Source organism: Ciconia boyciana, chromosome 1, assembly GCF_034638445.1.
Source record: "Ciconia boyciana chromosome 1, ASM3463844v1, whole genome shotgun sequence".
Classification (NCBI taxonomy): Eukaryota; Metazoa; Chordata; class Aves; order Ciconiiformes; family Ciconiidae; genus Ciconia; species Ciconia boyciana.
The window spans coordinates 162,335,206-162,360,588 of record NC_132934.1 but is presented as its reverse complement, the minus strand read 5'-3'; the positions used below and the strand labels follow the sequence as shown (position 1 = coordinate 162,360,588).

Sequence of the window (25,383 nt, the reverse complement as noted above, 5' to 3'; positions counted from 1 at the left end):
AAAGCACAACAGTAAGAGATGCAGTTATGGTCTAGGAGAGATTCCTGAAATGTCAAGTCTGTGGGGATTGGGAAAGGACTTACAGCTGGAGTGCTGGGCTGGTTTTGGGGGGGTTCTGTGGTTGTTGGGGGGGGGGTTTTGTGTTTTTGGTGTGTTGGGTTTTTTTCCCCCCCTTCAGGCTCATGGCTGTAAGCAGAGTATACACCTAACTAAGGAGAGGAAGGACACACAACGTACAGAGACAGGAGAAGCTACAGGTAGAGTCACAGCTGAGCAGCTGTCAGGGTTTATAATGTTGCCAAGTTCTGTCAGTTTTCACAACACTGGAGTGTGGTGTATCTCTTGCATCATCTTCCTAAACGTGAAGAATTTTTCTACGGGCGAAACATATTTCCCTACTGTTGTAACTGCAAGACTCAATGTGCTTTAAAGCCTGCCAGATGCTTACTATAGGATAGCTCATGTTAAGGGTGGTTTACCACCTACCACCAATTTGAAAACATGGTGTTATTACACAGCACGTCCATATGAGAGGTAAATCGTAGTAGAATGACAGTGTGCCTCTTAAGCATTTGGATGGGTAGCTAAATTACAGGCACCACAAACACCGCTAGTAAAAGGTGTTACTGACATACAGACAAAGAACACTTACATTTCAGAGGAGATGCATTACACGAAAGGAGGTGTGAGTCAACTTGGCCATGTGTTGTCAGTCAGTTACATGCCTGGAAGTGGAACTCAAAAACAGAGTCAATATGTCAAGTTAACTGAAAGGAACCATGTTTGAAAGCTGGCTTCTCAGAACTGAACTTGTGGAGAAAAAATGACCCTGCTGAAAGTGTCTTTACTTTTAGGCCTCTTTAAGGGAGAAGTTTTGGTTGCTTCTCTCACCTGCAACAAGGAAAGGATCTGCAAGCAAAAAGTCTCTCTTCAAGAAATCTATCAGTGCAGGCTGCAGTTTGTACTACCAGCTGTCTACCCCAGCCCTTTCACAAGGTGCAAATCTGGTTACTGTCTGCTAGGCAACGTCTACGTGCTGCTCAGTCCTGCTGCGCTAGGCTGGGAAACTCTGACCTTACAGTACAGTATCCTTGGAGATAAAGCACCTCAAAGGGGTAGATAAAAAGAGAGACTGAGCACTTTCAGGCTTGCAATTTTATATATATTCATCTGTATAGAACCATTATCTAGTGCAAAGGAAGAAAATAATTGTCTGATAATAAAAGGTCAGCAACCTTGTAAGTGATTACACAACTTTAATAAAAGTCTTTTTCATGCATGTCTTTAGAGCTTTTTAAAAAAAGTGCAGCATTGATTTATTCTGTTTTTAAGCCATGAATAGAAATAAATTTGTGTTTAGCAAAAGGCAATTTGAAAACCATCTACACATCTGCATTTTACAGCTGTCAGAGCCCAAAATCTGGTCCAGAGTGCCACACTGATGACTGTAAGTAGAGCAAGCTATTTCTGTGACATTCTTTTCAAGACTTCTGGCAATGTATGAAGAAAAGCTGCCAGAATGTTTCATTTGAAAGAATGAGGATTCAAAGGTAAAAGAACCAAGATCTCTATCAGCAGAGAGAGATTTAGGTTCAACAATACTGATTGTGGCTATAACTGTGTGACTCCTGCCTTTAGGAGAGGAATTCACAAACCAAATTGAGACTTTCAGCACACAGTTGGGGTGGCTGACGTGCAGAATGAAAGGATAGCCTCACTGTGAGCACACCCTCTCAGGCACTGGGAGATCTGAGGTCCTGAACCCCTCTGCTTCAGGGGGATTTGAATCCATGCAGAGCAAGAGTGCATCTGAATGAGGCTCAGAAGATGGGGGGGGGGGGGGGGAAGTGATATTCACCAAATTGGTGCAAAAGTAGCTTTGGGTCTCTGGCCCCTTGAAGCAGCCCTTTCTTGAGAGGAGCAGGGTATGGACTCCCCGCTGCTGAGGACCCTTTTCATCAGTCTGTGTTACATAGTCACTGGAGCTAATGCTTGAGAGACCAGACTTCAGTGTGGTGTACAAGGAGTATTCCCCTTGGGGCAACAAAAGAGGCAGTATGTCACTCTAAAAGTAGCTGCTGAAAAATAGATACTAGAGAAAACAATGCATGCTGGACGGCAGCCCACGGTCATGCTGGCAGGCAGATTATCCCACATGTGGCACTATGTGATGTAGTAGAGACATGATACTGGATTAAACCAATTGGGGATTTGATCTAATATAATAAAAGATACTGCTTCCCTGTCAACAAATGTTTCAGTACTTCCACTCAGATTTTCTTGTGTATGCTTAAATCCAGACTTTGAACAAAGGACAAAGCATAATGACAAAGCATAAGCAGGAAAGAAGAAACCATCTATCTACCTTGGAAAGGTAAAGCAGCATTACAACCAAAAAACCAGAGATGAAACTTTAACAGCTGTAGACACCCACAAACAAGGTCTGCAAGGAGAAACTGTACCAGCAGCACACCGTGGATACCGCAAAAAGAAATGACAAGTGCTCAGAGTGGGTGACTCTCTGTTAAGGGGCACTAAGGCACCTATCTGCCGGCCTGACAGGGAGTCACAAGAGGTATGCTGCCTTCCAGGAGCTAAGGTCTGAGATGCTGCCGAGAGGGTGCCACAACTTGTCACGAGCACAGGTGACTATCCATTGCTACTCTTTCACGTGGGCACAAATGACACTGCAAGCCGGAACCTGGGCAGAATCAAGGAAGACTACAAAGCCCCGGGGCTGCAAGCAAAAAGTATTGGTGCCCAAGTTATCTTTTCTTCTATTTTACCAGTTAGAAGAAAGGGTGCAGCCAGAAATAGACATATAATGCAAATCAACTTCTGGCTTCGTGGCTGGTGCCATCGTGAGGGTTTTGGCTTTTATGACAATGGGATATTCTTCAATGACTAGAGCCTGTTAGGGAGGGATGGGATCCAGCTGTCTAGAAGAGGCAAGGGAATCTTTGGCAGCAGGCTGGCCAACTTGGTGAGGCAGGCTTTAAACTGAAGAACTCTGGGGATGGGGTGCAAAGTAGCAACACTCACGCCATTGCAACCAACTGGGGAATAAGCCAGGCCAACCAGGGCAGCGACAGATGTTCCTTAGCTGCCTCCCAAGATAAGAACTAGAAGACCAACCTCCTCAACTGTATGTATACCAATGCACGCAGCCTGGGGAACAAACAGGAGGAACTGTAGCTCTGCACCCAGTCAGAAAAATTATGACTCATAGGAATAACTGAAACATGGTGGGAGAACTCACATGACTGGAGGATCATGATGGATGGCTATAGGCTGTTTTGTAAAGACAGGCAGGGAAGAAGAAGAGGAAGAGGAGTCATGCTCTATGTTAAGGAGAACCTTGAATGTATAAGTAAGTCAACTACGGTGGTTGTGGAAGCCCTATCGAATGCCTCTGGGTCAAGATCAGAGGGGTTGTCTCCAAGGGCGATCTTACAGTAGGCATCTGCTACCAACCTCCAAACCAAGATGATAAGGCCAACGAAGCAATATTTGGGTCACTTAAGCAAGCTTTGGGTCAACAGAACCTGGTTCATATGGGTGACTTCAACTACCCAGACATTTGTTGGAAGAACAATACAGCAGCTCACATGTCATCCATCGAGGTCCTGGAACGCGTAGAGGACTCCTTCCTCCCACAAATGTTAGATGTGCCAACCAGGAATGCAGCACTGCTGGACTTGCTACTCGCAAACCAAGAAAATCTGCTTTGTAATATCTCGGTTAGTGATAGCCTTGGCTGCAGTGATCACAATATTGCGGAGTTTGGGATCCTGCTGAGCACGCTGAAGGTTAGTACTAAGACAAAGATTTTAGATTTTACAAGAGCAAACTTCAGCTCGCTCAAAGCTCAGTTGGGAGGGATTCTGTGGGAAGCTTCCATGGAGGATAAAAGAGCTAGCGAGTGCCAGGAATTTTTCAAGAACACTCTCCTGGCAGCACAAAAATAGTTCATCCCCTTTAAGGGTAAGGGAAGTAGGTGGAGGAAGAGACCCCCTTGGCTTAACTGCGAGCTTCTGAGTCTGCTCAAAACCAAAAGGGAAGCATACCAGGGATGGAAAAGCAGACAAATACCTGTTGGGAACTACAAGGGCATTGCCAGGGTGTGCAGAGAGGCAGTTAGAAAAGCAAAAGCTCAGCTTGAGTAGAAATGGGCCAGAGATGTCAAAAACTGCAAGAAAGGGTTCTGCAGCTATGTAAACAACAAGCAGAAACAGAAGGAAATATTGGCCCACTAAACAGAGAGGTGAACTAGTCACCAACAACGCTGAAAAGACAGAGGGTCTCAACACTTTCTTCACCTCTGTCTTCACCAGCACTGTAGGGCCCCAGGCCTTGGGAATAAAAATCAAGGTTGATGCAAACACAGACTCAGTGCCAGTGAAGGAAGAGTTGGTATGTGAACTATTACAGGAGCTTGACCCCTACAACTTTATTGGCCCTGACAATATCCACCCAAGAGTGTTAAGAGAGCTGGCGGACATTGTTGTGAGGCTGCTCTCCATAATCTTTGAGAAGTTGTGGAGACTGGGGGATGTCCCGGAAGGCAGCTAATGTCACTCCCCATCTATGAGGGCTTAAAGGAGGATCCAGGAAACTATAGGCCCATCAGTCTTATTTCAGTCACTGGGAAACTTATGGAATGAATCCTCCTGGGGGCTATCACAGTCAAATGAAGCACTTGATTGGGAAAAGCCATCACGGATTCACCAAGGGCAAATTGTGCTTGACAAACCCGATTGCCTTCTATGATAAAGTAACCTGCTCAGCTGATGTGAAGCCAGTGGTGGACATAATTATCTACGTGGATTTCTCCAAGGCTTTTGATACAGTTTTCCACAGCCTCCTCCTAGAGAAACCGATGCGTTGTGGTCTAGACAAGTGGTCCATGCGGTGGGTGGGGAACTGGCTGACAGGCTGCACCCAGAGGGTAGTGGTAAATAGCTCCTTTTCAAACTGGCAACCTGTCACAAGTGGGGTCCCCCAGGGATCGATATTGGGCCCAACACTGTTTAATATCTTCATAAGTAAGTGTTCTGGATGATGGGATCAAGTGTACCCTGATGAAGTTTGCCGATGATACCAAACTGAGTGGGGAAGTGGACACTTTGGAAGGGAGAGCCACCCTGCAGGAAGACCTGGATAGGCTGCAAGAGTGGGCTAACAAGAACCTTATGAAGTTCAACAAAGGCAAGTGTAAGATCTTGCACCTGGGAAAACGTAATCCAGGAGTGCAGCAAGGCTGGGATCTACCCAGCTGGGGAGCAGCTCTGTGGAAAGGGATCTCAGGGGTCCTGGTGGACAAGCAGCTCAATGTGAGTGAACAATGTGCTGCTATGGCAAAACAAGCCAACAGGATGCTGGGTTGCATGAACAAGGGCATCACCAGCAGAGATAAAGAAGTCATTATCCCACTGTACTCAGCGCTTGTCAGGCCACACCTGGAATACTGTGTTCAGTTTTGGTCCCCGCTGTGCAAAAAAGATGTGGACAGGCTGGAGAGGGTCCAGAGAAGGGCCACAAAGATGACCAAAGGACTGGGAAGCCCGCCAATGTGAGTAAAGGCTGAGAGAACTGGGTTTGTTCAGCCTTGAGAAAAGAAGGCTGAGGGGAGACCTTATCACCATGTTCCAGTATTTAAAGGGTGGCTACAAAGAAGATGGAGACTCCCTTTTTACGAGGAGTCACATGGAAAAGACAAGGGGTAATGGGTACAAGTTACTCCTGAGGAGATTTCGATTGGTCACAAGAGGAAAATTTTTCACAATGAGAACAATCAGCCATTGGAATAATCTCCCCAGGGAAGTGGTGGATTCTCCAACATTGGACACTTTCAAGACTCACCTAGACAGGGTGCTGGGCCATCTTGTCTAGACCATGCTTTTGCCAAGAAAGGTTGGACCAGATGATCCTTGAGATCCCTTCCAACCTGGCATTCTATGATTCTATGAAGTCTCGGTGTGAAGGCAAGTGCTTGATTTAGGAAAAAGGTTAAAAGGAACCTTACTGAGAAATATTTTCAATACTAAAGCTCTGGCTCGTCAACAATACTGCACTAATGTCTAGTTTGTTCATTTTCTGTTAAACTTACAAGTTGATATTAAGAAGAGTAAGACCTAGAAAAGACACTGTAATATGAATATAACTGTATAAACTCTTCATTTGAACAGTTCAAATATTACTTTGCTTGCTTACTGATTTGAACCAGGTTTCGGTAACACCCCTGTAATCCAGGATGCATTTTGTTCCCTTTCACAGGGCAGAGCACACAGATTGGAAACTAGAAGTAAGCTCTCTCTGCATCTCTCAGTAAGTTCTCACCCTACAGCAGATTCCTAGTTTTGAACATCCCAGCACACTTTCTTCACATTAAAGATGTTTGAGGACTTGTTGCAATTTTTTTGCCTTGGATCTATTAACCAAGCATTTAATGGTTATTGTATAATACAAAATAAGAGAACGGAAAAGAATTATTTTTTCTCCAGTGGCACCTTTAATATTTTGTACAACATATACAAGCCATTGCTTTAGTATTAAAAAATATAATTATATGCTAATGAACCAAAGTGCTGCTTTAAAGAGATCTTTGAAAAGTAGTTAATAATATTTGCCGGACCTCTTTGTTTTATAAACCAATACATCATCATTTCAAAAAGAGCTTTCCTTCAAAATATTATTAGGCAGGAAAAAGAAAGGCTGTAAAACATTTTTTACAAATATATACAACACTGTAGAAAATGGCATGAAACCTTCTAAATCTTCAAAATATCTCCAGCAAATTACGTTTCTAAGAAATTATATTCTAATCATTTAAGTAATCTCAAGGAAATAGTATTTAAAGAGGTATTTTTTTTAAAGCCTGTAGAACTAATCCAATTTTAAAAAGAACAGGATGCTACAGATAAAATGAACAAGAAATCAGTGCATAAATTATCCACTTTTTATGCTGCATAACAGAAATTTCCCACACAGATAATCATAGTTAAAGAGAACTAAGGTTTCTTACAGAACCTGTAACTTCTGGCTTAAAGAAAAGGTTTCCAGTGTACGCGTCAAGCATGATATTCCAAGGCAGATCAATGTAAGATGCTGCTGCAGAGTAAAGCAGCAGGATGGAAGTATAAGATGGAAAAAAAAAACCCACACAAAGAAAAAAAGCAGCAAGCAGTTGACTAATGTGTTTTTTTTTTTCTTCTCTGATATGGCGTTATCAGTTGTTTCCTTGTTACACATTGAATTTATAGTAATGGTGCATATATCTGCTAAGTCAATTATAAGTCCATCTATATGGTATAAAAATACCAAGTTTAAGTTCTATGTTCCAATATGTTCGACTTGCTGCCTGATATCCTGAAGTAATTATGTTAATTATAACAAAACAGATATTGCAGTGAAGTGGGATAGCTCAAGAGAACTGAAATTACTAGTAACTGATTGTTGCTATTGGGTTACAGAGGAAATACTTCATTGGGTACTTCATACAAAGAAAATGCCTGCAACAGACCTTTTAAATCCGTATGTGACATGTTAAAACTGTTCAAAATGCGTAAAGGTAATACAACAAAAAAAATACACAAACATGTAAAAAAAATGTTGCATGTCTCATATTACTAAGACTTGAAAAATGTCGGCAAAGCATGATTTTAAATACTTGCTCTTACAGTATGCAGTTTTAAATATGCTGCACCTGAGGACAATGACAGTGCATACAAAATATGCTTCATTTTTCTTACTATTTATTAAATTATTTGCTGGTATGGAAATATTATGCAACTCACAATGGATTCACCCACTTAGTGCAAATTACCTTATCTCTTATAATTACAAGTATTTGGACTGAAAGACTGCATTTAAGCTGTTCCTATAAGAATTTGTGGTCATATCCAATCTATTTTGAAACCAGCACAGCCTAAGCAACAGAGTATGTATTTAAGGCACTAGATTTCAGTTTAATAAACAAATTTCCTACTTTCAAATACATGTATTGCAAGAATTCTTCACTGCTAATTTTTGTGGGATCAAATTATCAGTAGCCCATTAGAGCAATAGTTTTGTGAGTACATATTTAGAAAATTACAGGAGACACCACTAATAGTCAAAGTTACTCAAGTATTTTATTATTTTATTTGAAATTCTAAACAGAATTATGATAATCAAAACTGAGTGGAAACAGCTTTCAGTTACTGACCTCCTGATACAATGTAGGCTGGTTGGAAAATCATCTTAACCAAAAAAACATAATGGAATTTTACGACACACTATTTAATTGACCAAAAGGAGCCTAAGAATCGAAAATGATTATTTTAAATTGAGTGCAGCAATCCTGCATAATCAATGAAAAATGACACTCCTTGCTTTAGTAAGCTTCAAAGTTGACTTAGATTCGTATGGTCTAAATTACACAAGCTATTTTTTTATTGTAGTATCTTTGCTACACTGAGATTTTTTCCTTGTGACCACAGCATTTCTCCAGGGACAAAACTATGGATGTATAATCAAAATCCTTTATATTTAAATACATTAGCTTAATGCATGTAATATGCACAACCAGTTTTCATGTATGTATTGAATGTGTGTGTCCTCCTCCAGGCTGACACAATGTATCTTTGAAGAGTTGAACAAACAAATCTTTCCTTATATTCTAAAATCCTCTGGGCAAACTGGCTTTTAGAGAAAGAAAAGAAAACCAAAGAAATTAGGAAAGCAACTCTACACTGGTTAAAAAAAAAATCAAGTACCTGTGGATTTCTCTCTTCTGTTTTTGTATTTCATTTAAAACTTTTTAAATAACACTATAAGTTATAAAATATTTGACTTCACATTACAGAATGTTACAAATAGTGCCAATGTAACAGTCGTAACTTCCGTTCAGTCTTTTGCAGAAGACTATTGGGCTGTCACCGTTCCTTTTTACAGGCTGTGCTAAAGTTCATCATGCTTAATACCTGCAACCAAAGGAAAAAAAATTATAAAAAACCAATTATATAAAGACTTAATGACTAGCTTTGTAAAATGTGGAGAAAGCCCTTTACCTTCTATTTACTGCTAGTCAGTCAGTGCAGCAACATGAACTTCATTTTTAGAGCCTCACTAAAAGCTGACCATAAGCTTTCACAAAGGATAAAAACTACTAAGAATTCTTTATAATGAAAAGTGAATTTGTTCCCTGACTTGAGTCTTTTAAATATTTATCTGCTAATTTTTTTCTTCAACCTTGAGAGCTAAGATCACCTTTTTTTCTATCGCGTTACTCCAAGAATCAAGTCTTATTGGAAGTCCTATAAGAGTGGGTATTTTTCTCATGCTGTTTAACTCAGTTTAAAACAATTTTAGTACAAAATTAAACCAAAATCTATTTGTAAACTAAAACACCATTTGTATTGTAATTTTTTTTTCATAGGTACACTAGATATTACCAAGCATAGCACTGTAGTACAGTTACTATGAAAGCTGCCTGCCATATCCTGCTGTAAGATCATGTTTTCCATTCTTTCTAACTTTGCCAATCCTTAATAATAATTGTTTACACGTCAGGCATCTGCTACGTCAAATTTATTTTAGTGTGTTCTGACACCACAAGCTAGGAAAAATACACCTGTTTGTCCATGACATCATTCTGTTCATTTCTAATTTGGGAAGTTGTAGCGTTCCCACGTGTTGCGGCAAGGATTTGAACTGGCGCATATATGCCTGTTGCTATCCCGGTGAAACACTGCCCCAACTTTGCCATGCAATAACATATTAGAAAAGAGGGGCTCAGAGCAGCTCAAGAGACCTCCCAAGACATCCTATCTACATTTCCCAGTGACTCCAGTTTAGAAAGACTCCCAGTTTCTTTGTTCTCCGTTCCCCTCCCTTCTGGCCTGGGCAAGGCCAAGAAGAAAGCTGCCAACATGCACGTGGGTTTCGGCAGCTGTTGGGTGGAGCGTACAGGGACACAGAGCTACAGGAGAGGAATTGGGACCGGATACCAAGACTGGTGAGGAAGCCTGTAAACTACAGTCTGAAGACAGAGCGAGCAACATGGAAATTTCTGGAGAGGAGGAGTAAAACCTGAAAGGAGGGGAGCACAAGCAGCCAGGCGCAGAGACCACGGCTGCAAATCTGGGCAGTACGGAGAAAGGGACGAAGACTGTTCTGCTCAGTCAGGTGCAGAAAGAGCCCGGGTAGATAAGCCCAGAGTGAGAGATGCTGAGACAAACAGTGCTTGCTGAACTGGCGGATTTCAGCTGTAACTTTTATCGTGATGGTTCAGTGTTCAGCAGTTCTTTGTTTTGGAGGGAAGGAGGCTTTTAACCTTACTAAGATATTCTCATGTACAGCTTTTGTCCTTTATTTTTTAATTCTCTCACGTTTTGTACTTTGAACATGCGCTGGCTCTATAGGATTAAGAAGTTAGAAGAGCAATGTAAAATAAAACCCGTGCTAGAAAATTAAACAGCAAGTGGCTTTCAAGCAAATTTTAATCTGAGAAGATAAGGAAGAAAAGATAAGTAAGGGATACCTTACTGATGAATTAATATAGGTGATTGACATTGAGGACTCAAATTATTGAAAAAGTTTCTGTGAACTAATTAATTAATAGAGACTTAGTAACCTACTGCTTAACAGACTACACTGAATTAAAAGGCATTAGCTTTAGATTCTCTGAGGTCTAAGCTAATGTACTTTATTTAATATTTGTGGCTCAGATCACGTGGAACAGTTGGTTGTGTTTGAACTCTAAGAATAGGACACTGCTAAAAATTTTCTTGTAGATTTTGGCATGAAACAGAAGATTTTATCCTCTTAGTGTAACTCCTATGTAAAGAAGCATCATGCAAATCTTATAACCCGCACAATTTCTCTAAGAGCAGGGAAAATTACACAAATAAAATATTTGTGCCTACTGACCCCAATCTTAATTCAATCTTCAACCATATTAATATTTATTTTAAAGAGTTAACGATGAATGATAGATTCATGAATGATAAATGAACATCCATGTAAATTACCTTTTTGAAAGAACAATGTTATATTTTTCTTCTCTTTTTCAATTTGCTGTATTAACTTTCGTATCTCAGAGTCATAGTCAACCCATTCGGGAACTATCCGGGCAGCAGCCTTTAATTTTGGTTCTTTGGTTTGGGGATTGTTGCACTGAAAGTTTAAAACATACTAGATGTAAACAAGGTAAATGTGAAAATATCACCTCTCCAAGGAACTTTAAGTGATCTCCCCCTCAACATCACTAAAAATAAACAGCAGAACACCAAATATGTAGTATTGTTAAAAGCTAGCTATATAATCATATGTTGACTAGGACAATCATCTGAATGTTTCAAAATGGTCTACAATTATTTCAAGTGAAAAATAAGTTTAACATCAGACAGCAACTACTCAACAGCAAATCATGAATCTCGACAAGGAATTTAGGGAAGTACAGTAAAAAGTCATTTACGCAAAAAGCCACAACTTAATATTTTGCAGAGAACTGCTATTTACCATAGATTCTAGTCACCATAGCAGTTTAAATATCTGGCTAAAATTCTCATATTTTGTAAATGTGGCCATCCCTCACCAGCTCACAGAAATATATCCAACATATCTCTTTGCTCTAAATTATTTCACACCTACAATAATTTCAGCATTTACAATTTCATTGAAGGACAGCGTGCAAGGTCATTTACCTTGATATTAATCAAAAAATCATGCAAAACAAATTGTAAATAAACCCTGTTTAAATTATTTAAAACATTTTATTGTCAATACTTTTGTTTTCTCCTGACTATATGGATAGCAGAGACATAGCTAACACAAGACTACTAATATTTAGACAAAGTTACACAGGGAGATACAAGATGTATATTAGCATATTGAAATTAAATCTGGTATGTTTTTTATTAAGTTTGTGATGCTTCCTCTAGTGTTGTCCAGAACACATATTGATTACTTCCACAAAATAATGTAAGTGGGAATCATAATAAAAAGTGATACATGATAACAGGGATTGAAAGAAGGTCTAGTAATTTAATTTCAATCTTTCTTGAATAGAGTACCCATGTTTAGTGCAGAAAAAAGCTTATTTTAACAACTGTAAAGACACAAAGAAAATGAAACTATTTACATACTGAATATTCACACCAGATTCCAATTGTCTGTTTTTCTTCAGAATTACGGCTCTGAAGTATCACTCACACTGCATGGGGGTTGTGAAGAAATGAGGCTGGGGGAAAAATGGGATGGGGGTAATAATGACAGAGATGAACATTTTCTCTCTCTGTTTCAATTCCCAAAGAAAGACGTTTTCTTCTTTCTAAATGTGGATAGTCTCCTCAGCATTATGCTTTTAAAGCTCTGCTTTAGCTCTGGTTTATAGTGGTGAATTGGACAGAGAAAACCATGATAATATTAATCCTCTACACAGTGGGTTCTGGAGGAACCTGCTTTGTAGGGAGCGCAATAGCAGCACACAATACCTAGTTAGCAGTACTTCATTAGAGGTCCACTAACCTGGCTGAATATGGAAAAAAGGTAAAAGAAAATATATGTACAGGTGTGAAAAACCCTGATCCTATCCAGTTACAGGTAGCAACGTTTAATTTTCAGGTACTGTTTTCAGCTTCAACATAAGCAAATTTGGTACAGAGCAAGCGGGAGAGGTCTCAGAGGGAAGGAGAAAAGTTGCTGTATTGTAGGGAACGGGAATTAGTGTTCCAGTGCCTTCCAGCAAGGCTGCCTCCATGACATCGCATATGCGTATCTCAAAAGCCACAGAAATTATAGCAAAGTTTTTAATCTATAAAACTAATTTAACTCAAAATCAACTCACCAAGTCTATTGTTTTAGCCTTTTTCTTGGATTCATCATCACACCAGGTTTCACACCAAAGCCATTCCTGAGGGAGAGACTTAATAGCTACTTGATGAATCATATTATTGGGAAGATCCTGTAAAAGTTTTGTAAAATCATAAATTAGCATTGAATTTAATGTAACTGGTTATCAAGCAACTACTTAAGTAGAATATCTTTGCTTATTACCATTTCTGCAAATTGTTCTTACGTTTCCGTCTAAGTGCTCACCTAGTTCTTCTTCAAGTAGATTTAAAACAGTCATGGTCATTTTGATGGCCAATTCCACCTCTCATTTCTCAAGCAGTTTTTTCTTGTACTTATGTCTTTCCTTCCTTAGCTTCACATAAGCAATACTACTGTCTGATACTTATGGTTCAGATACTGCATGTCATACTATAAATACTACTGAGCAGAATTAGACTGTGTGAAATTATTAAAGCAAAAAACTTAACGATTTTTCCATTCCTCAGATTTGCAAAAAAAGCTCAAAAGCATATAACCCAGGATTACGCCACTACTCTAAATTTATCCGCCTTCTAGGAAAATGGATTCTGGAAACATGAGTGTGAAAGGCAAAAGCTATTACACTGCTATTCTGGCTATCTTCCTTACTTCACTTAAAATTTCCTTTTTTTTTTTTTTAACCTTTATTATATAGTCAAGTATTCTCATCATGAAAACTCTGAATCAATATCTTGCTGAATGGGGGGAAAAACCTCAGGCGGTCATATGCTGCATATGCTCTGGCCGTAGTTAAAAATAACAGGTGTCACTGGTAGGTCCATTCGTAAGCTCCTTCACAGGTGCAATCCCTACGTTATGTTTAAAAAAATAAATGTCGGTACTCAAGTAACTATTAGTCACATCTTATTTTGCCAGTTCACATTGCTACATGTGACAGAATAAAATAGCACATATAGCTGCATTATGAAAAGCATATAATTTAATTCAAATATAGACATTAGTACAGCAAAATTACATCAAATATAAGTATACTGAGAGTCAAGACATTCAACATTAATTTAAATGCTTTATTTTTTGAAAAACTTCAATTCTATGAATATTTGGAAGATAAAATAAATGGTTTATCACCATCTCAATTTCAAGAGAAAAGAGATTGGTTTTCTGTTGTGCCTCTCTGACTTTCTAAATGAAATCACAATTCCTGAGTTACTTCTTTTATGGAGTAGAAAGTAGAAAGACAGCTGCTAGTTCCAGGATTTAAAGTAAATAGAAGAAAATAAAATAAAAAATCGAAACAAAAAGTTGCTTATCTTTTCAGAAGTGATTTGTCCTCACAAACACTAAAATACATCTGGAAGATCAAAGAGGAGATATTCACAAATCAGAAAAATAAATGAACAAGAACAGATTGTTTTTACTGTCAGAGCTAAAATTCTTGTTCATTGAAAATATGTAAACTACTGAAATGAAAGTCTTCTAGACTTTCACAAACAACATTTAAAAGTTATTCTTCAATTTGATTTACAATACGACTGTTTTCACATTTAGTCAGATAACCTATACAATTTTAAAGGGGGACTCAACTACAGCAGCATCTTTATTAGAAAATAAAACCTCAATTTAAAAATATAAAAACATTTCCTCTTAATAAAAGATTCTACTCTGATTTTATTCTTTAAGTAAAGAAAAAGATGGTTAATTACCTAGTTTTTAATGAATTGGCATTAGTATAAATATTGATATTACTGTAAGTATTTGTTTTGTCATCTTTACATAGATATTTCCATGCTTCTCTTTAAAAAGAACAATTAAATAGGCTGTACTAGAAGTCTAGTTTTTATCATGTGTAATTTTTTCTCCCAGGAGTTCTTTACTTACTATTCTTGGCATTTAAAATTACCTTTTTTTCCACACTATCTACGTCTATTCTGTGGTTTATAGTAGCATGACCTTAAATACCACCCATGAAGGCAGCAGTGCTGGCTGGTTAGCAAAGCGCTGAGATTGCTTCTTCTTTGAGAAGGGCAGTGAGCACTCCAGCCAGATATTTAAAATAAAAATAAAAATAAACAAAAATTGTCATAATGCATCTGTATCAGTAGATAAAAGCTCTCCAGGACTCTTGTAAAATATATTGCACTGTGGTTTTGATTTCTAGGAATGATGCTGGATTTGGTATAAGTAGAAGCAACGAAGACAAAGTGATTCCTATCAATACAGGCAGAAAGCAGATTACTATGAAAATATTACTTTGAAATATTTCCCTTTCCAGAGTAATTCCAATTCCAGTCTGCCAAGATTTAGCTACCTTAACATCTACTCTCAGCACTGATGTGCTGAGGGACGGGTAGCTGATACTTAAGCGGCTTTTGATTTGATCCAACAGATTTAGAAGAGATATATGCTATGAACTATTAATGCTGTCATTGAAAATATAAGAATCTCAAAATGGAAAGAAAGATACACATTATTAATATTTTGAGAACATTAGATAAAACTGACTATTTCTGAGAAGCAGCATTATGGTGGAAGCCCTGTAACCAGCTTCTGAATCTTTAAGGTCTTTCTGAAAGACACCTTGTACATATGGGTAAGACTATGTGTGAAAAGCACAGCTAATCGCATCAGGGTTCTCTAAGTGTGCGACACAGGGCCAGTAATTCATTCTCTTGTCCAGAAAAGAGCGGTGAAATCTGACTATTGTTGTTATATCAGTCTTTTGCTCTTAACAGTCATAGCTTAAGGCTGCTCCAATTCCTTGTGTCCAGTCTAGTTTGAGTTTGTAGTGTGGCTGTATTTCCACTTATCTTTGTCCAGTATCATAAGAACCGCTATTCTCAATTTTTAATTTTATTTCTGGAAAAAATGCAAGTGGCGGTAATGTACTTAGAGAGAAACTCACTTGCAGAGTAAGGGGGTGGAATGCAGGCACTGAGAGACATGGGCTTTGCTACTCTAGGATCCCTTTACTGCTATAGGCAGGTAACGAACCTTTTGTGCTTTAGTAATTCCACAAGGAAAATTACAAAAAGCAGGGACAATCTGACTTATTAAGCCTTCTGAAGTTCACCCAAAGAAAGACATGAATAAAATTATTATTTACTTGGGCAGAAATTGCATGAGCTGTATTATCTATCTTCTGCTGAGTTAAAGAGCCTCTACCACAGAAGAAAAGAATAAATTTGAGTACGTTCTGTACATCTGGGATCTACTTACCTGCTTGTGATTTGCACCCTGACTTACCCCATCTAGCTTTAAAAATTGGTGGAGCTATATATATGAAGACTACAGTCACCCCAGGGTGACTATGTACAGCAACCGATAGAGTGCATTAGCTTACAAAAATTAAATTTATGTTAACAGAAAAAAGGAAGAAAGAAGGAAAAGAGCTTGTTCAATATGAATATAATTACCATTATCAGAATATAAGATTATCATTAGAAAAACACAAATGTACATAGAACATCTACAAATAAAGGACAGCAGTGTAATACATTTGTCCTCTATGCTGTTTTTTTTCTCTTTTTTTCATATTTAACAATTACTTAAAGTAATAGTTATTTGGTTTTCAGAACTGTGCTCATATGCACACCTGAAAATTTGCTAGAACATCAGTAAAGGGCAAATAGTTTCAGAATTACATAACATACATAGAGAGATGCAAAATAATTCCATGTATATTAAGAAAGATAAAGAAAATAGAAACTAAATTGCTTAAACCCATATATACCTGATCTAGATTTGACAGACTGTTTGGATCTTGACTAAGAGCCTGGTACTGGCCCCGAAGCCTATCTCCTGCTGCAATCTTTCTGAACTTCTTAAGATCCACAACATATAAGGCACTACAAAAGTAAAAAAAAAAAGAATTAAAATTTGTGGAGTTTCACCTTCTTTTTGATAACATTAATAAAAGTAACAAGAAACCAAAAACTGTTCCCATCCCAAAGGAATTTTTTTTTTTAATTAAGTAGCTGAAGCTACAATAAAAAGTGAAACCAATATGTCATCAGCATTCATGCCTTATTCATCTCTAGCTGAGAAGGACTATAGGGCAATTGCTTTTGAATGCCTCAGTGATCAATACCAAGATGCAGATTTTAATCAAATTCACAAACTGCACAAAAATATGTAAGGAGTTATCCTACCTAATATGGTATTTCCTTTTCCCAAGATGTGATGCCCAGTATCCCGATTTCCAGAAGCGGTATCCATCCATTTCTTTACGGCTGTCACAGAAAGGTGTGTATCCATAGGGAGCTCCATTTAGATCTAGATCTCTGAGTTCTTTTAGGTCACTTCTCACAATCTAAATAAAAATATATTTATTTTTATAATTTAATGCTGTTTTTAAGGTGTGCATATGAAGGTAGTTATTGCAGCAAGCTTCCCGAAGTTTAATTTTAATGAAGAAAAAAAAAAAGCCTGAGACACTACAACAGTGGAGTATAGATAAAGTGTTTCACTGGAATGACATTTACCAAATTATTGTTCAAGGAAGAAAATATGTGCTTATTCTGTGGCCATCTGTGGAACACATCTAATAAGTAAATTAAATAAAACAAGCAAAGTATTTTTAATTTATGGACCAGTGTCTCTAGTTGCCCAATATTAAATTCCTTCATGCAGGAGTATAACTTTCAAAATCTACTGAGCATTTCCCTTCTAAAAAATCCTTCCTCTTTGTTACATTAACTTAGGCACTCCCAAATTATTGCATAATTTGAAAAATCTTTGTATCTAGCAAAGTACTTTTAAAAATAGGTTATATTTACTAATATATTTACTAATAATCATTCATACTAATCAATCATTCTTGCATCAAACCCCACTAATCTAATTTATCAGTGGTAAAAAAAAAGTTTTAGCTGTTTTGGAGTACAGAGAAATCCTTACAGTAGGTGGGACAGACAACCAGTACTACTACTGTATCCATCTGAAATTGCAGAAAGTTGCAGTCTGCATTGCTACATCTAAATTTAATTTGTTCTCAAGCTTCAGAAAAGGACCAAAACACGTAATACTTGTTCTGAGGTTTTTAATAACCATGTGATAGACTCTTCAATGTCTCGTCTGTTTGAGACAGCACGTTACCTTTCAGTATATTATACAATAGTCATTTCTGAGTGAAAGACTACATACAAATTTAAGAAAAACAGAGACAGATTTTCAAATCTTGAAAAGTTTCAGCCATCTAGATGTTGTTCAAACGGTCTAAACTAATCACCTCAAACCCCTTCTGTAGTGAGTGGAGAAGTCCTCTCAGAATCAGCCCAGAGACTGAATCACTCTAATATGCCTTAGGTGAAATGCACCTTTAAGATTGCACATACCTCTCCAGGTGCCTTTCTCTCTCTCCACAGGCAATTTAGGGCAACTCATTGTGGTGAGACTCTTAATTTCTACATGACTAAAGACAAGTGAAATTATTGCATTTCACATTCTGCAACACCACTGGTTCAGCTTGTACAACTGCAATAGTCTTACAAGACCAACATTAGAACAAAATGTCCACAGGGAATGAAACTGGATCAATTTAAGCTAAAATTAATTTCTCATACATTTATACAGCATTATTTTTTCTTACCTGGTCAGCATCGACAAATATTATTTTATCCACAGCCAAAGGGAAAAGAACATCCAAAAAAAGAATTTTGTAGCCCCAGATAATTCTTTGTTTTTCTGTCTGTTGATAAAGCCAGCGGGGCCACTTATACTGTACTAACTCATACTTGAAACCGTACTTTTCAGCCATGTGAGGAATAACATCCTAGAAGAAGGACCAAAAAACTATTAGTTGCACACGTATGCGACACACAAGGACCCAGAAGGAAAAAGAAGGAATGTTGCAACACAGGTGCAGCTCTGTTGGCCTTACTGACTACATAAATTATTATTTTTAAATGTTTCTTTAGTTCTAGCATTATCCTCAGCTACATAAATATCCAACGCATTTCTTTCAAGCTCTTGGAGACTATCAGAAGAGAATAAATTATTATAATATATCACTGGGCTTTGGGTTCCAGAAAAGAAGAACCTTACACACAAGACTTTTAAAACTATTTGTATTTAATGCATTCAGAGATCATTTCCAACTGTGAAAATTTGATTTTAATTATATAATTACTCAATTGTAATATTTTTTTAAAACTACTTAAAATTTTAAAGAAAAATCAATAAAAGGAAGATGTTTCTCCTACCTTAAATGTTGGAGACAGATAGTTTTTCAGAAACCAAAATTTAACTGGTGTTTTTGTATGACGTAGGACAGAAAGCATCATAATTCTGTGGAAATATAAGTCTATAATAAACAAACAAATACACACAGGTGATTACATTTCAATTGCACCTAAAAGGTGCTAAAACTTTCTAAGTATAGTTTTCCTTAACCCAGTTTAATCAGAAATTTCTGTCTACTTCTAATAAAAAGTTTTAAAGAGCATGTGTTCAAGACTAGTTTGACATGGATTTATTTGATCCATATTGACTAAGCAATGTTAGAGGGAACAGTTTCAAAAGTGGATCTGTTAAAAAGTTTTGTTCTAAGAGAGGTGCCTGACAAAATTAGAATAACAATTAATATGTTGCTGAAAAGAAAAAAGTGGGAAAGAGAAAGCATAGTTCAAGTTAAGATCCTCTTCAGAAAACCCTTGATAACTGTAAAAAATTCCAGGTATGTGGAAAAGTTAAGTCACTACCTTGGGTTCAATTTTTTTGCGGTTGTGGCATTTGTTTGGTGTAAGCAGACAGATAAGCAATGCCTTACAACCATATGAAGAGGTCAAGTCTGCCTTAAAAATCAAGGAATAATAAACCTTAAAATAAGGTAAAGAAGCACGTAGAATGTTTTAAAAGTAATTTTTTTCATTTTCAAAATAAATGAGTCTTTCCCTTTATAGAGGTTGTTATAGGTTGAAGGAAAGAAATGCAGACGTTCAAACTGCGTCATAGTACTAAGAAATAAAAATTAATACATACAAAATACTACTTTCCAAATAAATACACATGAAAGGATTGTGAAATTCCATTCTAGGATAGGAAAAATCACTAAATCTGACACCTGTAGACAAGTACTCATAGAAATCAGAAAAGTAACAGAGATGGTCGTGAACAGATGAGGCAATACTGTAAGAATTCCTTCAAGGCAATCATTGCTTATTGAATGAACACTGAGGTGAGTAAGGCCATACGTGCATATAGTAGTATCCATAGTTCGGACTAAATATAGATACAACTCTAATGAAGTCACTGCTGTTATGTCTTTATAAGAGAGGCTGAACTTCATCCTTTATGTTCACACTTCACACATGCACTCATGAAACACATGGAGAACATTTTTCTTTCTTCAAAGAATAATGGTATTCTTGAACATCTATATGTTGAACCACTTTGTTCTCAAAGATTAATTTGGTCCTCACTCTGCAGAACTTTTCTATGTTTTAACAATTTATTCTTTACACCTTGTTTAAAAAGTCAGTTTCTTTAAGCTGCTTAATTTTAGGATGAATGTTTACAGTATCCCTATGAAATTCTTGTTTCCTTTTTGTCCTTCCTTACCTTAAAAAACGTTCATATAAATGGCCTGAAGCGACTGAAAAAATGTTAAGAATATCACTTTTCTTTTCCTTCTCTTCTGTTGGAATTTCTTCTGAAAATCTAAGAAAAAAACCCCCAAATTATTATATAAAGTATACATTCAGCAGAAAGAAAATACTACTACGTTACCATTAAGCTTGTAAAGAATCGAAAGTAAGAAAATACATAAAAGAAATACTCATCCTATAGTAACTGAATACATTTATATTCTACTCTCACTGCACATGCCTACGATACCAAAATCTTTTGGGAGCAACATCTCATACACAGTCACTCAGGACAAATGAAGGCACAACTGCAGTCCCCAATATTTTCAGTCAAACAGAACCCAAATTTAACAAGAACTCCATGTTTTATCAAAGCAAAAATCAGAAATACACACAGCCAAAATATCTTGAGAACTGGTTATTTTTAAAATCAGTAACAGTTATTTTTCAAGCTTCATTCATGTGCATTCTATATCACAAGAACCAATGCATGTTCTTGAGGTGAGGGATGTCTGCGTAGCCCCATAGGTGGTTGAGCTGAACGTATACTCTAAAATACAGACTGAACATAATATAAAGATGGCCACACCAGGCCAAAACAGATATTTAGCTCAGTATCTTACCAACAGCAAACGACAAGGCCAAGGAGTAGTAGCCTTTCGCAGAATACTCGCATAACATTCAGTGGTCCGTGGTCATGGGATTTCCCCAAGTGTTTTTCATAATACTTGCTGAATTCTTCCTTAAATTCATCCAATTACTCTCCCTATAAGCTACCCTAGATCTTTGAGGTATGTTGTCCAGAGGTTTTCTGTTTCTGCTGAACAGCATTCTTTGCTTGCTTTGAATACCATAGTCTACCAGGATTGTTTTTTTAATCATGTATGCCTTCCAGCACAAACAGATGGCGGCTGCAGTCTCCCTCAGAGCTCTGTTTTACAGAGCTCAGAGCTGCAAAGGCTGCCTTAGCCAAACTGGTTACAGTAAGGCTTGATACTGTTGGAGAATCACCTCAATAGTCTTTTTTTTGAGGTGAGTCACTCCTCACACACTTAGATTGTGTGAGTCACTCCTATTAATTTTCTTCTGGTTAGATCCCTTTTAAAAGTATACTTTTAAAAGTATAAAAATAAGGATCCCTCATAATCTTTAAGAACAAATGAGAAAAGTCTCAGATCTTGAACATATTTAAAAGAATTCACATCACTCCACTAATACAAAGCTGAAATCTCAGAAGGCTGCAATGTGTGTAAGTGGTGTGAATAATCTTTTGAGAAACCCACGCTCTTTTCACTCAGCAATGCTAAGAGGAGATAGCACAGTCCTACCTGATCAGGACTATAGCAAATGCAAAAGAAAGGGACATCACTGGAGCGGCACTGACTGCATAGTGTGACATCTCTGAAGAAGACAACCCCTCAGCTAGCACTGAGTTCTCACAGGCTAAATACACTGCAGTTCACAGTCCCAAGCAGTCTGTCTTCTGTCTTTCTGACTTTCTGTCCCATTTCTTATACTTAGTGATAGCAGGACTGAAAGAACGTCAAGCTCTTTATAATGCAACCATCACCACGTGTGACTACAAAGACAGATGTGAAAAAGAAAATCAGTTTTTGATGCAAGGATCTTGAAAATATTGATTATGCAAAGCTTTACAGAAGGCAGAGATCTTCCAAATGGAACAAGGTGCTCTGAAGATGGCTGGGTTAACCTGTAAGGTCACCTGGGAAAAGCAGTCAATTGGAGAAGGCCAGTTCAGTTATGAAAGGACTTGGGCGATGCGGTATGCACATGTGTCCCATGTCAAAGCATACGATGATTCCTGTAACAAACAATGTGCTGGCATGATAGACGTTTCTTTCTGGCATATCAAAGGGGAAGGATATTTGACAAGTTCCTAGATAAGAAGAAGCTGACAGACAAACAGCAGGCCTCAAATCAAGCCCCTGAGCCACAACCTTGAATCAACGGGAAGAGCAAATAAACTTTATTGGGCGAGAAGGTTTCAATAGCCCAGCCAAGCTCTGCACCTGATGCACGCTGATGAACCAACCCACTGTGAAAAAAGACTAGACCTAGAAGATCATGAGATCTCTGGCTTTGTAATCTTCTTAGAGGGAGCTAAGATTTTGACCACTGCGAATACATCCTTTCATGCAGCCAATTAGAAGTGGGAAGCTTGAAGACGATGAAAAATTCCTTCAACTATCATCATTCTGCAAAAGAGGCCACCTTTGTGCAGACATGTGGGTCCACTTCCCTGACCTGTGGTTTCAGGAAGAAATTTTTGAGAGTTGTAGTACAGTAGTCTGGAAGGCTTTCTGAATCTAGTCAATATTGTAACGGTAAAATCATCTGTGGATAAATGGTGATAAACATAAAATCAGCAACAGAGACTCAATAAAATGTCCAGGTACTTGAGATACAAGAGGCTTTGTCAGGAGAGATGATAAAGCTGAAACAGAAGCCAGTCCTGGATCTAACAAGAAACATATGTGCTGAGGATTAATTGGGGTCAACTGTTTACTAGATAAAGTAGAACTGCTATGCTTTTTATTTATCTTCTTTAACAGTCTTTGTGACTGACAACCATTCCCAAGGCTACTGAAAATGGAAGAAAACCTTTTTTGAGTCTCACAGCAGTCGTTTGGGGCCAGAAAGTCTTTAGGGTATGGAGAAAGTAGTGATGAAAAAGCCATTCTCCTTAAATCCCTCATACTGACATTATCCCTTTCTTACTAGCTGAATTATAGTCCAAAGATGTTCTCCTGAACAATGGAGGAATCAGACTTTACCTCGATGCTAAATCTCGAATGCTTAAAGGTACTTATGGGCCTTATTGCTACTGCAATTTCTTTTTTCTTTCAGGGCAAAGAGATCTATGATTACTCGGATTAAGCTGTTTACACAGCCAAGTCATTAGCCTTGAACTGGTTGTTTCAGAAGGCATTAACTTCAGTTCTTTGCCTTTGCAATTATACAGCCATGACAGTTTAGCACTTTGTAGCATATCGCAGAAACAACCTGTACTGGAAATCAGACTTTCCGAGAGCAAACATGAGTGTTTCCGACAGAGTGGATGGAGTCCAGTATAGAAACAATGTATTGCAAATTAAGTCCCCCCCCACAACAGCCTTGAAGATCCAGAAGAGGAATTATCATCACCTGGAAAGAGTGGATGGATTTATTGTGTTACCAGCATTCCACATTAAAGACCCAAGCTCATTCTTCTTTGACATTGACAAATCAAATAATTGGGAATTCAGTAAGTACTTTTGCCAGCACCGCCAACTTTCACACTTGAGAACATTATCTTTTTGAGATGTTTCTTGTGAAAAAGGTCTCTGAAGTGTTACAAGGAAAGAGCGCTCAGAGAGCATCCAGGCCACTGTTTCTAAAGTATGTTGGTCATCTGATTGAAATGCTCTCGATAGGACAATTAACATGTCTTGGAAAATGATACAACACCTCATGTTCTGATCCAGAGCACAGATATACTAGTCTATTAAAAAAACCCCTAAAACTATTTTTCTAAGCAAAGATGAAACATCCTTTTTTGCCCTTATCTCATTCTCAAAAATGATATAACAATTTCATAGGAATTTTTATCTTATTAATAAAAACTAAATTCAAATTAAAAAAAAAAAAATCAGCCTGAACCACACACCATCCACAGACAACATAATTATGAGCAACATTATCAGCAACTGAAAGCAACATTTTACAATGCTATATAACATTTACAATGGTCCTGGTTTCAGCTGGGATAGAGTTAATTTTCTTCCTAGTAGCTAATACAGTGCTGTGTTTTGGATTTAGTATGAGAATAATGTGATAACACACTGATGTTTTAGTTGTTGCTAAGCAGTGCTTATACTAAATCAAGGACTTTTCAGCCTCCCATGCTCTGCCAGGTGCACAAGAAGCTGGGAGGGGGCACAGCCAGACGGCTGACCCCAACTGGCCAAAGGGCTATTCCATACCATATGGCATCATGCTCAGTATAGAAACTGGGGGGGGGAGTTGGCCAGGGGGCAGCGATCGCTGCTTGGGGACTGGCTGGGTGTCGGTTGGTGGGTGGTGAGCAATTGCATTGTGCATCACTTGTTTTGTACATTTTTTAATCATTGTTATTATTATTTTCTCTTCCTCTGCTGTCCTATTAAACTGTCTTTATCTCAACCCACGGGTTTTACTTTTTTTTTTTTCCTGATTCTCTCCCGCATCCCACTGGGGGGGGAGGGTGAGCGAGCGGCTCTGTGGTGCTTAGTTGCCAACTGGGGTTAAACCACGACAACAGCAAATTAGAAATACTACTATGTTATTAGCCACAAATGTAAAGCCTGAGACGTTTATTACAATTATTTATAGAACTCAAACTTTAAAGTAAAAGGTATTTTATTGACAAATACAAAAACACTTCTTGAGCTTTCATAAATTATGTCTAGCAGCAGACACGCAGCATCATAGCCTGCTTTTTGATGTTCAGTTTGATACACCTGAGTACCACATTACTGGCTGAGATTTTTCACATTGAGATTGATTCCCTGCCACAACAAAATAAAAATAATGCCAATGGAGAAAATGAACAGGAAATAGAAATGCAAAGGAGGGATTAAAAAGGAAATAAATAATGAGACGTACAAGACATTATAGCTTGTCTTTCCCCCTCTTTTATTTATATTATAAATCTCTTGGGGAGCCTTTTTACATATTTGTATCACTATCAAGTAAGAAACACTTACTTGCTGTGAGTAATAATAAGTATGTCCTGGCACAGTTTAAGTATAAGCAAATTATGCATTACCTTGTAACTGATTCCCAATTTCCTTTTTTTCCTGTTGTTCCATCAGTAAGGAGATCTTCATTCATTTTATCAGGCTTTTTCTGTACCTAGTCATTAAAATAAATGTATTTGAGTAATTTGGGAAGTTAGTTGATAATAATTACTACTTCAGTTGTGATATCTAACTATGGTGTACTT

General features: G+C 37.7%; 1 protein-coding gene across 3 annotated transcripts in view; it reads right to left on the bottom strand.

Annotated features, from left to right (window-relative positions):
* Positions 1-6,503: 6,503 nt before the first annotated feature.
* The window catches only part of UGGT2 (UDP-glucose glycoprotein glucosyltransferase 2), a 94,478-nt gene continuing 75,598 nt past the window's right edge, over positions 6,504-25,383 (bottom strand). For 2 of the 3 annotated variants that reach the window (XM_072849969.1, XM_072849971.1), the window contains 9 exons: positions 25,207-25,292; positions 20,374-20,472; positions 19,017-19,101; positions 18,404-18,586; positions 16,965-17,125; positions 16,547-16,661; positions 12,830-12,946; positions 11,013-11,157; positions 6,504-8,963 (listed from right to left, as the gene is read on the bottom strand). In XM_072849969.1, the coding sequence (XP_072706070.1) occupies positions 8,941-8,963; positions 11,013-11,157; positions 12,830-12,946; positions 16,547-16,661; positions 16,965-17,125; positions 18,404-18,586; positions 19,017-19,101; positions 20,374-20,472; positions 25,207-25,292 (1,014 nt within the window). In that variant the 3' untranslated portion in view covers positions 6,504-8,940. Of the gene's footprint in view, positions 8,964-11,012; positions 11,158-12,829; positions 12,947-13,047; positions 14,168-16,546; positions 16,662-16,964; positions 17,126-18,403; positions 18,587-19,016; positions 19,102-20,373; positions 20,473-25,206; positions 25,293-25,383 lie in introns of those variants that run through there. The other variant, XM_072849970.1, reaches the window with a different exon arrangement.